We start from the raw sequence: 16,115 nt of genomic DNA, 5'->3' as shown, positions 1-16,115 counted from the left end.
AAGGAGTGCCTTGAAAGAAGAAATTAAGTCCGAGCTGTAGAGACATCGTGGGTGAATCTTATTACGAGTGGGATATGGATACCGCCTCATTTATTTAATCATATGGCTTTAATTAGCTTTAATTTGGATGTTCTGCCTCACCGTATTACCCAATGTCATTTCCTATTAACACTCATGTTTATATGTTATACATTGGGTTCCTCATATTTTCTCACTAAAAATTTGCACTTTCACTTTCTGAGTTTCTGTTTTATAAAGTTTAAAGTTAAGAAAACTTATTTCTAAACACAGATTCACATTTGAAAAGCAAACAAATATACAATTTTGATGATAATAATATTGAAAGATGAAATTTCACATTACAAATTTTTCCATGGCAACCAAATATTTTTCTATGGATACCGCCTTGTCCAGCAGTACTGGACAGGAGAGCTGAGCGGAAGTACAGACACTAAACAAATTTGAGCTTACAAGTGAATCGGCTATGTCCAGTGACACTGGCCAGGAGAGTGCAAAGGGTTTGATCAAGAAATGAACACATTCTACTAGTAGCAAATATGTTTTCAATTCTATAACGGTAATTCACTAACCTCAAGGTAAGGTACATTGCGATCATAGCGTGACCACTGGCTGGAGAGCAGAGAAATCTCTGCGTTGAATGCTTGACGTCAATTAGCCACTCGGAAAACGAGTGATGGAACGGCCGCAGTGTTTCATCCCGTGACACACACAGAACCCTCCGCACAATCTGGCAACACCGGTGCAACTCGTCACCGGTCAAATTCGGCTGTGAGACATTGAGGATGCTGCATACCTCCTTCTCTGTCAAAGGCTGTTCTGAAGCGAGTATGATGTTCAACAATGGACGTACCTTGAATAGAAAGTATCTAGGTTAGCAGATACAAAATAATAAATTTGATGAATCACAAGCTTTTTTGTGTTTTCTTTACTTGTTTCGACACTGCTCTTATGCACCTGTACATGACAAATTAATTTTTTTGTGGTTAAATAATGATAATACTGAGGGTAATGCCCATATAAGCTCTAAGGTTTGTGCGTGGGTAATGAGTGAGAGGGATGATTATGACAGATGACGACTACTTTTTAGGTAGTCGGGACCGACAGCTTATCGTCACCTCTGAAAGACGGGGTGGCCGTATTTATGTGATTGTGCTGTGGTCAAAAACTTTTGCCCCGGTCGAGATTCGAACTCGGGTTCTCTTAATTATTAGACCAGCGCGTTATCACTTACTCCAACAAGCCACCCAAATTTTTGAGGTTTGTTAAAAGCTTTTTTGTGTTTTCTTTACTTGTTTTGATACTGTTCCATGGTAAAAGATATTTTCAATTCGATTCAAACATTAAAATAATAGAATGGAAAAAACAGGCGCTATAGAGAAATTCACTATAAACTCTTAGCAATGGTTGCATGAAAAGAATTCATGTTGTGGGGAATTCTGACACTTTCAAGTAAATCTCACTGTAGCTCAAACCCTCTACTGTTCCTAAATCTAGTCCAATAAATTGTTCATAGTAAAGTTATGTTAGGCATTACATGTTTTAAAAAATAGTTTTTATTTCAAAAATAAATCGGTGAATTTTGAATTTCAATAGGTTAATAGAAACATAAAAAAGCAATAAAAAATAATACTTTCATTAGAAAGAATGAATTAACATTTAGAAATAGCTTAATTTTTCAACCTGAAATTTTTTCCAATAACAATTTTTCAACTGGGCGTTTAAACGGTTGTAACTGGTGCTATTTTGAATTTCTATTGATAGAAAAATAAATAACGAGGTGCACATTATTGGCCAAAAATTGGAGGATTGATAGAATGAGATTTCAGTTATTTCTTTAAAAAATTTCAACTATTTTGACAATGTTGATGTTTCTCAACAATGATGAATAAATGAAGTATTTCTTTTTAATATATTGTCTTCCTGACATTGTTACACTAATCTGCAACATGTTTTCCATTAATGCGCTATATAATATTGTTGTGATATAATCAGAGCACATATTTATTTCTAAAGTAAGAGAATTACCTACAGTCTATAACAAGATATATTTCAATATCTACGTTCCAATTCAACTGAACGTCCAATGTCATGCCGAGGTATTTCAAGTATTGAATGAAAAAGACTAAGAAATTGTCACAAAACCACTGATTTATTGATAATTAGAAAGACCGGTTTCGGTTATTACACCATTGTCAATCTCTGATAAACACAGTTTTATAATCAGTGGTTTTGTGACAATTTCTTAGTCTTATTCATTCGATATGAATAATTACCACAATATCAACTTCTCAACTACACAAAAAGTGTATTTCAAGTATTCAACCTCCTGAATATGCTGGGCAGTTGAAATTATCTATGTCGTTGCATACAATATCATAAGTTAAATATCTATAGTAATAGTATTACAACCCTATTGTTACAGAATATAGCTGACTATGCATTGTCTTCTTTATGGCTCAATTAATTTTTTCAGTTAGTCTACTGCCAAACTTCACCGAGAGCACTTCTCTCTTTTTCGATGTATATTTTATAATTATGTGTTTGAAAATAAAGTTTTCTTTTTAAAAAGGTGTTTGGCTACCCCAGAACTATAACTGGCGCCCGAACTACCTTCCTTACGTTTTTTCGAGGTTGTTCATTTAACAACAAGTTTTTTTCGATTCGCGATCTTTAATTTCGACTTCGTGAAAAATCCGGAAAACCAGTGAGTGAGGTGAACCCTTCAAGACAAGTTCTCTGCGTACCACACCTGCGACCTTCGAAGTTCAACCTGGCAGACAACGAAGACTCCTTCCACAAATTTGAGACGGAAGTAAAACTACCATCAAGCTGTTATCACCATCACGCTGTAACCGTATCCAGCCTAGCAGTTAGTTCAACCCCACGCTGGCCACCGCAGGAGACGAGAGGACTCTACAGAGGGACCGAGATCTCGCCACCTTCAGGAGGATTCCTGCTGTCCTTATATCATCCGAAGGAGAAGACGACACCGACGCCGACGCCGACGCTGACGACAACCGGAACATCGCCCACCAACCTCAATCGACTGTGAGTAATTTCGTTATATCTCTTCCTCAACCAAACCCTACAATGCCTAATATCTCGAAACAAATTCCTCATGACATTCTTAAATTCATACCCCACTATGATGGTACTTGCTATAAGCTACCACATTTTATTAGTACTTGTAATGAACTACTAGTGTCCTATTGTAGTGCAAACATTGACGAAAAAACAGAAAATCACTGGCTCCTTTTCAGGGCAGCCGTAAGCCGTCTTTCAGGACCCGCAGAATCAGTTGTTTTTAATAATAATTGTACAACTGTAACCGAGCTGATAGCCGCTCTAAAAACAAACTTCGCTGACAACAGGTCCGTTCCAGACCTAATTGCGGAAATCACTTTCATGAAATCCTATTCAAATGAACACCCGATCGAATTCATTAATCGCCTGGATGAAAATCGCACAACTGTGTTGACTAAATATAAACTAGATGGTATCCAAGGTGAACTTTTGACAAATCTAATGCAGCAGTTGAACGCAACTCTCACTCGTACATTGATTCACGGAGTTCATCCAACTTTGGGCTCTCATTTGCAAATCCTGCAAATTCACGATCTTGACGATGCTAGACATAAGATTATTAATGATTGTAGTATTGTTCTAAGGAGCTTGAACTTCAAATCAACTATCAGTACTATCAATAAAATTGATTCAAGAGCTTTTAATCAAACGCCAATGCGATCAAACACATTCACTCATGCTTATCAAGCAAGCAACAGAGCTTTTTCTAACAACTTCTCGCAACCTCGAGTACCGAATTTCTTCCAACAGAATAATGGATCACAGCAAACATTCCCCCAGAACAGAAACTTTCAACAAAATTTTCCTCAAAATCAATTTGCTCAATTTCCTCACCAACCGAGGCCTGTGCAAATCAATCCTCAATTCAGACAACCACATAATAGTAAGTGGGATTCACAAAACACTGTCAGCATGCGCACAGTTCAAACTAATCCTTCTAATCGTTTCAAACTGAACTCAAAATCTCCGTTTGAAGTGCATCATTTGCAAGATGACTTGACAGATAACTCATCTCATCCTTTCGGAAACGAAATCCAAAGCATGCAAAACCAGCTAACTTCACTTACTGAAGCATTCAACAACATGCAGGCTCATTTTTTAGGGGTAGGCCCAACACACTCAGCGGAAACACCCCCAAAAAATTTGAATTGAATATCATAAATAAGTCGCTCCCATATTTTGTCGACCACGCTAACCGTAAATGGATGGTTGACACTGGGTCGTCAAAGAACTATGTGAACCCCTCTATCATACCACCCAATGTGACCAGATATAAAGAAAAGTTCGTAGTAAAAACACCAGCCGGTGAAAGTGGTGGAAATGAATACATCTATATGAACTCAAATACTGTGTTCCAGGAAGTTCACAAATCAAAATGTACGTGTATGACTTTTCAACAAGATACGATATCTTATTAGGTCACGAAACTTTGAAAGAACTCAAAGCCAATGTAAATTATACAAACAACACGTTAGATTATCGTACTATTTCGAAACCGTTGTTATCAGTGATTAACTCTCATGAACAAATTCAATTGAAACCAGGATTTAATGTTGTTACTGTACCAGTTAGGTCGATTCCTAATCTCAAGACAGGACTACTTAAAGCTGTTTCTCATGAAAGCTATTACGTTGAAGAAAGTATTGTTAGTATAGAAGAAAATAGATGTAAGTGCGTAGTGTATTCCAATGAGCTCATGACCATAAGCCCCGAGCCAATGGAGATAGAAGAATTAGAAACTATTTTTGACAATGATGAAATTGATAACTCAGATGTATCAAACAAATCGGATATTATAAGAGAAATTCCCAAACTTCTTCGGACGGACCACATGAATGTCGAAGAGCGGAAACATATCATAAATTAATACGGAATTTTCCTGAAATCATCAAACGTGAACATGATGAATTGACAAGTAGTACTAATCTGTTGAAATTTAAAATCAACACTACTGACGAAATCCCTGTATATTCTAAAAATTATAGATACCCTCAAGTGTTCAGGAAGGACGTTGAATTAGAAATTGACAAACTTCTTCAGAATAAAATAATTCAACATTCCAACTCCCCATATAACAGTCCAATTTGGGTAGTGCCCAAAAAACCAGACGCCTCCGGTAAACGTAAAATACGTGTCGTTTTAGATTACAGGAAGATTAATGATAAAACGATTGAAGACAAATATCCCCTCCCAAATATTGAGGACTTATTTGGAAAAATTGGAAGGGCTACCTATTTTTCAGCGATAGATCTCGCTTCTGGATTCCATCAAATTCAAATGGAAAAGGAATCAATTCCAAAAACTGCCTTTTCGACTGAGAACGGACATTATGAATTTTTGAGAATGCCGTTTGGATTAAAGAACGCTCCAGCTACTTTCCAACGTGCAATGAACATTTTGTTTTCCAGAATGCCCAATGTGTTAGTCTACATGGACGACATAATTGTGTTTTCCGATAATCTCGATGAACACTTGAAACATCTAAAATCAGTTTTCAAACAACTTAGAGATCATAATCTAAAAATCCAACTGGACAAAACAGAGTTTTTTAAACGAGAATTACTGTACTTAGGACATATCATATCTGAACGCGGAATTCAACCCAATCCTTCAAAGCTAGAAGCTATTAAGAACTTTCCAATCCCAAAAACTGAAAAAGAAATTAAACAATTTCTAGGATTGACAGGCTATTATCGAAAAATGATAAAAGATTACGCTAAGATTGCAAAACCTCTCACACACGCCTTGAAAAAAGATGTTAAAATCAATCCAAACAATCCAGACTATCAAAAGTCATTTGAAACATTAAAACTTCTATTACAAAACGATCCAATTTTACAGCTACCTGACTTCACAAAAACATTTATTCTGACTTGTGATGCTAGCAATTATGCTATAGGTTCAGTGTTATCACAAAAATTCAATGGTAAAACCTTACCCATTGCATATGCTTCTCGTACACTTAATCGTCATGAAGAAAATCTTTCTACGATTGAGAAAGAATTATTAGCTATAGTCTGGTCATGCAAACATTTTCGACCATACCTCTATGGTAGAAAATTCATAATCGAAACCGATCACAAACCTCTTCAATGGCTCCACAGCATTAAAGAACCGAATTCAAAATTAATTCGTATGAAACTCTTTCTAGAAGAATTTGATTTTTCAATCCAGTATGTGGAAGGTAAATCGAACCAAGTAGCCGACGCTCTTTCAAGAATACGCCCACTTGACGTTAACATGATGGAAAATGATGAAGACGAACCTTTCCAAGGTTTCGAAAGTGGTTTTCGTGGTTTCAATCATGACTTTCAGGATCTCGAGAATAACAATGATCTCGATGACCCCGACGAATTTGACATGGACGAACTGCTTAGATTTAACACTAACACAGACATTCCCTCAGTAGACACCGTCACACTTGACGATTTTCTTCAACATGTAGGCAAATCTGCCGAACAAACTAACAATTCCGATCGAGATAATATTGTAAATAATGATAATGATGCTAATGATAATGATGATAATGATAATGATGCTAATGAACAAGAAATTGATAATCGTAGTCTAGTTACAATACATTCACAGGAGAGTTCGAACGAACAAGTAGTTATTGCGGAAGATGACAAAATAATCAATGTTGAACAAAATCAAATCATTTTAGAACGTGGCAACAAAGAACCTGTTATCAGAAAAGTTTTTACAAAAAACAGATTGACTCTATATTTTCAAAGTTCATCCACTCCTGAAGAAATAAATGATGTGTGTATACAATACTTGAAACCCAACACACTTTATGGGATACTTTGCTCCAGGACAGGTGTATTGGAAAAAGAATATGAAATGATTTTTGAAAATTTTAAGAATGTTATCATTGCTAATTTTAATTCTGTGAAACTTAGGAGATATAAGAAACTGAATTTGGATATAACTGATTCAGAGGAACAAAAAGAAGTTGTAACCAATTATCATGTAGGAAAAACGTATCACCGTGGAATTAATGAAAGCTATAACCACATTCGAAGAGAATACTACTGGCCTACCATGCTTAAAGACATTACAGAATATATAAATAAATGTTCAGTATGTGCTAAAGTGAAATATGATAGAAGACCTGTTCAAGTTGAATACAAAATTACCCCAACTCCTGACAAACCTTTCGAAAAATTACAGATTGACACGTTTCAATACAGTAGAATAAAATTCCTCACGATAATAGATTGCTTTTCGAAAAAACTCATGGCATATCCACTAACAAGTTTGAACCAACTTGAAATACAGTCTTGTTTGAATGATTACTTTTCTCTATTTCCATGCCCTAAGACAATCCAAATGGATAATGGTCGTGAATTCGATAATGCTGGACTTCGAGATTTTTTGCGTTTATATAAGATAGAACCTTATTATATAACACCGGGACATCCAGATTCCCAGGGTTTATTGGAACGAGCACACTCGACACTCATTGAACTCCTTAATGCTATACAAATGGAAAATAAAGACAACAAACCCGAAGATAATATGAAACTTGCAATTATCGCATTCAATAACACAATAAATTCAACCTTGAAACTAACTCCTATGGAAATGACTTTTGGTGTATCGAAAAATCCATATGTTGATGAAATAACGGAAGCCCTTATTGCTGAAGAAAGAACAAACGCCTATCTAGAAAAACTGAAAACTATTCACAAACTAGTAAAAGACAAAGTAGGACAAGAAAAACAAAACAGAACTGATCGCTTAAATCAAACTAGAGAAAAAGATTTTGAAATGCCTAACGAACCCTTCATAAAGACAACGTTTAATAAAAAGGACAAACCTAAATTTTTCAAAGTGAAATACAATAAGGAAACTCAATTAGCTACTAATCCAAGAGCGATTCAGAAAAGACCCTTCAAACTTCATCCGAATCGAGTGAAGCGAGCTCGAAAGAAAAAGAAATCAACTAATTTATCTGTTTCAGGTAACAATGTTTCTTCTTCTGATGATGTTCCTAACACCAGCAAACCTGTATAGATTGACTGATCTAAGTAAAACATCAGGCATCACTCCTATCAAAATTCAGGACTCGTTCATAATAAATGAAACCTTCACATATATGCATAATATTAATGTGAACATGTTGCGTATCGAATTAAATACAATCAAAAGAACAATATTCACTTTGCGTGAACACAATATCGATCAAGGCCGTCTAGACATCATAACAATGCATTTAAAGTACACAGAAACAAAACTAGATCACATCAATATCAGCAAAAATAGAAATAAGCGTGGACTTTTCAATGGACTTGGCTCAGCTATTTCATGGGTAACCGGTAACATGGATGCGAACGACAAAGAAAAATACGACAAAATATTATTTCAAGTTCAGTCAAATGAATACCGCTTACAGCATAATATTGAGAATCAATTTTCAGTAAACAAAAGGCTCATTGACGATTTTAATGCTGATGTGAAAAAGATTCATGGGAATAATTTGAAAATTATAAATTATTTCAAAACTCTCTCAAATGAAACTACGACTGTACAGCTGAACCAGCAATTTTCCCTTTTATTTAGCTCATTAAGTTTGCTCTTCAATAAAATAAGCGATTTAGATACTAGTTTGGAGTTTTGTAGATTGAATATTCTACATTCTAGTATATTATCCCATAAAGAAATAAATAATTTTATTTCTGAATCGAATGTAAAATTGATTTCTGAAGAACCAGAAGTATTATGGCAATTAGCAAAGGTACACTGCTCAATATATAAAGAATATATATCCTACTTCATTGAATTCCCTTTAAAATCACCTACTTATGAAACCTTCTTCTTATTATCCTATCCTGTTTATCGTAATACTGAAGTTACCACCATTCATGAATATCCTTCCCTTATCCTGAGATATGACGAAATTTTATCTGGTAAATGTGAATATTTGTGTGACAACTACTACTGCAGAAATGTGACAGTGATAAAAAATAAGTGTATAAGTGGAATGTTAGAAGATAAGAAATTAGAACACTGTAAACAATTAGTAATTAATGATTCTGCTTCTTTTGTAAAATTCATACCAATTATCAATCAATATCTATTGTACAAAATTGACAAAGCTATTATTCTATCAGACAAAAAGAACACTACATTATATCCAAAATCAACTCAATTATTGTATCTTAATAAGTCAGAACAGTTATTCGAACATCCTAAAATACATGAATATTGGGAAAGTGATATAACAATCCCATCTGAAGTTCCATTTCGTAAATTGAAAACAAACTTTTCTTTTGATATTATACATGAAGCAAATATTAAGATTGAACCACTACTAGCAATAGAAGAACTTAGCATTGCAAAAGACGATACTTATTATATTTGGATTTTTATTATATGTTTTATTGTTATTCTTAGTATATTTATTGTATTTAAATTATATAACTTTATCAAATATGTAACTTCTTTACGAAATAATTGTAGAAATGTTAATGTGGCAGCAAATTCGCAAGCCCCAACATTTGTTCTTGGGCCTTGCCTCCAAACCCAAAATTCTGATCGCTGAGGACAGCTTCAGTCTAGGGGTGGAGGAGTTAAATATCTATAGTAATAGTATTACAACCCTATTGTTACAGAATATAGCTGACTATGCATTGTCTTCTTTATGGCTCAATTAATTTTTTCAGTTAGTCTACTGCCAAACTTCACCGAGAGCACTTCTCTCTTTTTCGATGTATATTTTATAATTATGTGTTTGAAAATAAAGTTTTCTTTTTAAAAAGGTGTTTGGCTACCCCAGAACTATAACTATAGATAGGTTGTGTTTTTTGATTTAACGTTCCTATAAGAACGTAATTGTCGTATATGATTCCATGCTAGAAATTTCACGACGCCGTTTATTTATTTATTCACAATTATCACAAAAACGTCAAAATTTGAGTTTCACTCAAATGACAGGTGACATGTCATAAAAGATTATTGTATCAGCTGATAAGCGTATTACCTCTTATCTATTGACCTTGAGTGAAAGCACCCAGCACATTTGAAAAACTTACTTTGGAAAAATGTTTAGAGTTGAGTAGCCGCTGACACAACCACAGGTACAATCCATTCAGGGTGCCCGGAATTTCTTTGACTTCTCTTAAAACAATACAGCCATCAGCTACACCATCCAGTACCCGTTCCAGATACAGAAAACAGCCATTGCTCTTTATATGGAGCTGGTTCAAGGTCTCAGCTGTTCCTCGGCACATATGCTGTCGCAACGATTCCTCATTCTCCAAACGAGATAGAATATACTGCTGGACGTCTCTAACAACCTGCAATCAACAATACATGCTGCATTATTTATTTATTCATACATTAGTACCAAACTCACTTATCATCAAAACTATATTGAAAGAAGAAAAACAGGTGAACCCTTATATATTTTTCTCCAAATTTATAATTTTATAACATATAGTTTATTTTACAATAACTGTATAATTTAAGTTATAAACAAGAAATAATTCACTACAATAATGTTTTACTGTGATGGTCACTGCATTTTATGGAATATTAAATACTTATTATAGTTTGTTATTCCTTGTATCTGTGACTGAATTTTATGGACCTTGGTCTCTTCTAATTCGAAATGATTTGCTATTCCCTCTATTTGTGAATATATTTCATGAAAAAATGGTGGCTTGCAATGCTATTCTAAATAATTTCTTAATCCTTGCCTTGTTGATATTTTCAAAAGCCATTGAGAAAATGTAACTACCGTATTTATTAAAATAAATATTGTTATTTATTGATGCCGTATTTATTGAAAGTACCGTATTCATTGAAACTACCGTATTTATTGATTAAATATTGTAATTTATTTGTACCGTATTTATTAAAATTTATCCGAATTCGAAACAATATAAATATGATTGGACAATATATTATAATATAAATATTTTATTCGTAAAACTGATATCATATGAATAACAATCAAATTATCGTTAATAGCATAGCCACCTTTAATACAAGGCCCCGGCCTACGATATTGCAACGTCGCAGCATAGGCCTAGAATCTAATATAATATGATTGGTGAAAAAGATCAGCTGGTATTTTTAAAAATCTTTTTCACCAATAATGCATTAGATTTTAGGCCTACACTGCGACTTTGCAATATCGTTGGCCGGGGCCTTGTATTAGAGGTGGCTATGTCAATAGTAATTAATAATAAATTCTTCATAGTGCACTTGAATTTTTTACTTTTATGTGAAGTTCTTTGTACTTTTTATAATGATAACAAACTTGACAAGTATTCAAGTATTTAAATCTATTAATGAGTCTACACATAACTCAAGATTTAAAATGAATATTTTATAAGTTATTAGGGAACTTTTAAATTACAGAGCACCTAGTGCATGAATAATATGCGCTTAATGATTATGAATAATTATAATAATGCTATATGGATAATTAGCGCTAAAACAATATAAAAATAAATACAGTACATAAGCATACCAGGAAGAACCTAGTTTCTTCACCAATAATATCTGGTGAGGGTTATATTTATAATTGCTAAAGTTCCATGCTGAATTCCCTTTATTTGCTGTTACATTGATCACTAGTTTTCTACTCCTCTTATTATTTTCAAAACCTACCACACTGAAATTTTAGTAATCCATTATACTGATATGTGTTAGCCGTAGATCTCATTAAATCATTAAAAGAGGCAAAGTAATTTGTAATAAATGAGGTAATTATTGAAATTGAAAATCAGGATAACACAAATAATTCAAAAGTTTCCTTTGTCAAGATTAAAATGAAAACAGAAATAGGAAAGTGTCAAACAAGAAAAAATAATAGAATACGTTTTTATGGTCTTACCTGTGATTTTCTGAGATCATCTAGACTTATTTTCCGAAACCCAGAGAACGTTTTTGCAATCGCTTTGCTTTGACGACGAGCGGTTATCACCAACAGAATCCATTGTGGTAGGAGATGATGATTGTTGGCCAACAGTTCGCCGATAGTTCGACTAGTCGAATTTCGGCACTTCCTCTCGAACTTCGGACCGGAGACATGGAATTCGTCGATTGAATCGACAAGGATAATGTAGCACTGGTTGAGTACTGGTCGGATATCGGATAGTGGTAACAGAACGGCTTTCCTGAACACATTGTCAGGATCTTTTAATAAACTATCTCTATTTAATAAGGCGAGTATTTCAGGATCAGTTCTCAATCGGTTACAAAAGTCTTGGGAGATGTTGGCGAGTTTGGAGGATAGCTGTTCGACTAGACTGAGAATAAAATCGGCAACTGCTAGGGTTTTGACATCGTGTGCCTGACAAAAGTGATGCGCTAGGAGTCGCCGGTTGAGACTTCGCTGGGGACGGCCGGTGGGTCCGGGACTGGGACTAGCTATCTCACAACAAAGGGCAGTTTTGCCGGAACCTGGACCTCCTACTATTACAGCACCACATGTTTTCGACAAGCCTCTCTGCTCCAAACAGTGCGATAGCTTCACAAACGCCCACTCGCGGCAGAAGAACCTCTTTCTTTCAAGCGGACATGAAGTCATTTTCATCAGACTAGTTAGGTCAATGCTTTCTTCGTTCCGGTTTGTTTAGAAACTTTCTACCTGTCAACAACCAGCTGTAACTAGCAGTTTCTGGAGAGACCATACTCAAGCTTTAGACACAGACTTCAACGAGCAGTTTTTTCGATAAGGATCTGGAACAGAAAAAAAACAATACATCTATGAATGATCAATAAATTCAATTTCCTAAAATCAGTCTAACACGGCTCTATAGTAAAATTAAAACAAATTCAAATTCAAATTCAAAATTTATTTATTCAAGTAAGTCACAATACATTCCGGTCTATACACGACTATAAAACAACCTCTGACTTTGAGAGATATGCGGAGCAGAGTAATGGATAGATAGATAATTGCCTTTCTTTATCACACATTAAATTATTGTAAGTGTTGTGGGTGTGGAGGCAATAACAGTCTCCTCTTCCACTTGACCCAAAAGGATTAGATTAGATCTCTTTATTTATGTATGTTACAATATTTACTGGCTTATACACTAATTTACATTATATGACGGTAATGCTAGTTATTCAACGAATTTTACAAAGTATAAATAATTCATCAATGAGAATAAAGATTAAATGCAATTAGAATAACGATATATAATATTGTGATGTAACTTCATAAATCGGCGGTGTTTCAAAAAATAATTGTAAATTATCTAAGAAAGATATAAAACAATATCCTTCCCATCAACACACGACCGGGTTGGTCTCCCTCCGATAAGGAAGAAAGAAGCGCGGTTACCAAGTTGACGATCAGACTCAGTCGATGCAGTGCTTTCAGAGAGGAAGCTATGCGTATCATGAGCTGTTTTTGGACACTCACTAAAGACTACAGAGCACTGTCCGCTTTAGAACGGCAACATCGCCCCACAGAATCCCTACTTTTCTCTGCTCTTCAAGTTTTAATATTCGACTCTAATAGGAAGTGTTATTTAGAAGGTGTAGCGGTTCCTCCATTAAAACTCAGAGGTATGTAGACTAATTATATTACAAGATTTACTTGAAACGAGCATGAAATACTCTATTCAATTCAAAAATATTGAGATTATAATGGTTGATTAGATTAATAATCACCTCTGATAATAATCTCGTACTCTCCATTATTATAATCCTACCTAATTTAATGACAATGTATTCATCATTAATTTATAGTTATTATCCTAACTTCAAATATACTGCATTTTTATTAAGAGAGTTGCATTTTAAGTTAATCTTGCCGATGGGAAAAATAACAGGTTCTAACTAACCTACCTACCCCCAGTTTAACCTAAACTCTCGTTTCATTTCCAAGTATGTGTGAAACATTGTATTGAGATATGAAGCTCACAATTATCGTATTCCAATACTACATCATAGACACTATTAGCAAAGAGAAAAATACATTCTAACACTTTCAATGAACAGCTGGCCATTCAAGGTCCACTGTCATTGACAGTCGGTCCAGTAATACTTCAGTAAATTCTAAATTTTTAACAAAACGATAAAGAATGAAGAATAAAATATCAGATTATGTTCAAAATTTACGATGCTTTATTCATCAATGGGTCTCATTGAGAGGCTCAAAGTATGTTATCATGCATGTCAAGATTATCAATGTAACTTTCGCGTCAAGATGTAAACTTTAAATTATTTTACAGAGGATAGGCAAGTAAAAATTCCATCAAATTCCTCATGATTAATACTAGAATAAGTAATTATTATCACATATCGAGTAAACACAAATTCATCCAATAATGGCCCAATATATCATCAAACTAAGGTTAAATAGGGAACTGTCAAACTTACCACTTCAAGTCAAGAACCTTCCAGAGGCGGTGAATAGCCCATTTCAAGCATGAGTGTGCTCTGATCAATCACATTTTATAAATAAATAACGGTATCAGCAATAATTGATCCAATCAGCAACTATTTCTGTAAATATTTTGTTCAAAAAAATCAATACTAAACCGTACACAAAATCGGCTACACTGATCGAAAAACAGACCCAATTTATGCCCTTACCAATTTCCTCCACTAGTGGCGCCACTGTAGCTTCAATATTAGCTTTTTGTAAGCTTTCATTCAATTTTATCATTTAATTCATATTTATTATAAAATTATAATTCAATTTAACCTTCATAGAATAGTTAAATAATATATTGTTAATCACTGGTAGTGGATACAGAAGTAGAGGTTTTATAATTTTCTATGTTGGTAGCTTCACTCGTTTTGATACGCGCCTTCATTTCAAATATACAATAATATACTGTATAGTGTATACAACCATAGATGAAGGATAAGTAAGATAAGTAACTATATTATTCTTGTCTCTGATACAACTATACAGTACTAAGTTATAGGACTTTTAAAAAGTACCTATACTATAATAGTACTATAGGTACTAAAAACTTGAATTTGAATGGTCTTAGAGAGTTCAGCTCAGAAACCTTCAGTGTCTTCAAATTTTAAGATTTATGACCTATGAAGCTTGTGAGAATAATTATAAAATTAGCTGTTGTCTCAAAGGAATCCCTATAGGAGCCCGGTACCGTACCGAAACTGAAGCAAAAACTATGACAGCCACAATGGCAACCCTAATATTAAGAGAATTTGTCAACTACATGAGTTTATAAGATTTATTTTTGTTTTCTAGATAGCAGCTTTTTGTATTACTTTGCTATATTTACTTCCAACATTTTTCCAATAATTATATAGAAACTTAAATAAAAAAACTTTATTCCCCTATAGAATAAAAGTACCTATACAGAATTACTTTGAGGTCGACAATGCTTCAGTATTTGGAATTTTATTCTCACTCTATAGATTATCATGTACCTATTCAATTTTGATTAAAATATACATTATAGTCTCTGGTTATGTTTAGTGCGGTATTAGATCGTGTACAGTAATTCCAAAATAGAGGATATAGAAGAGAATTTTTAGATATAGAGAGAATGGTACAATGATTTTGTCTTTATTTGTCTTGAAATGCAGAATTTTGAAACATTCCCACAGAATTTGTCGTCGCACTATTTAAAATCGCTGTTCCATCCAAATATCATGAGTATTGATTCATGCATTTGGCACTGACTTGGTTACTCACAGACAGAAGCAAATTCAAGTCTCACTTCGCTCGGTCAAAAAGAAAGAATATGAATTGTTAATAAATAATTGATGTGCTTTATGAAATAGTTTGTTGAATGGATATTTGAATCATGGAAGTTTTTGTTATCAATCCACATTATATTTCCATTCCAACTACCGTAATAATCGCAATCTAATACAACTGTAAAGATGTCTCTTTTATGTCATTTCATTTTTACTTTCCTTGCCCTACCATAAGTAAAGGAAAGTATTGCTTTCCAAAAAAATAAGGTACCCTAATTATTCTTTGTTATTGTGGAAATGATGATTTAATCGTCACATTTTTTCTATGTATTTCACACGACATGCAGTCAAATGGAGTG

General features: G+C 34.0%; 1 protein-coding gene across 1 annotated transcript in view; it reads right to left on the bottom strand.

The window, feature by feature from the left end:
* LOC111043356 (ankyrin repeat domain-containing protein 50) overlaps window positions 1-14,658 on the bottom strand; it is a 67,978-nt gene extending 53,320 nt beyond the window's left edge. The window contains exons 1-4 of the mRNA XM_022328280.2: window positions 14,455-14,658; window positions 11,954-12,801; window positions 10,143-10,406; window positions 591-871 (exon numbers count right to left, since the gene is read on the bottom strand). Of these exons, the coding sequence (XP_022183972.2) occupies window positions 591-871; window positions 10,143-10,406; window positions 11,954-12,655 (1,247 nt within the window). The 5' untranslated portion in view covers window positions 12,656-12,801; window positions 14,455-14,658. The remainder of the gene's footprint in view (window positions 1-590; window positions 872-10,142; window positions 10,407-11,953; window positions 12,802-14,454) is intronic.
* Window positions 14,659-16,115: the final 1,457 nt, after the last annotated feature.

The sequence above is a fragment of the Nilaparvata lugens genome, chromosome X, assembly GCF_014356525.2.
Source record: "Nilaparvata lugens isolate BPH chromosome X, ASM1435652v1, whole genome shotgun sequence".
In the NCBI taxonomy this organism is placed as follows: domain Eukaryota; kingdom Metazoa; phylum Arthropoda; class Insecta; order Hemiptera; family Delphacidae; genus Nilaparvata; species Nilaparvata lugens.
The sequence above is the reverse complement of the archived record's forward strand: the minus strand, read 5'-3'. Positions and strand labels throughout refer to the sequence as shown.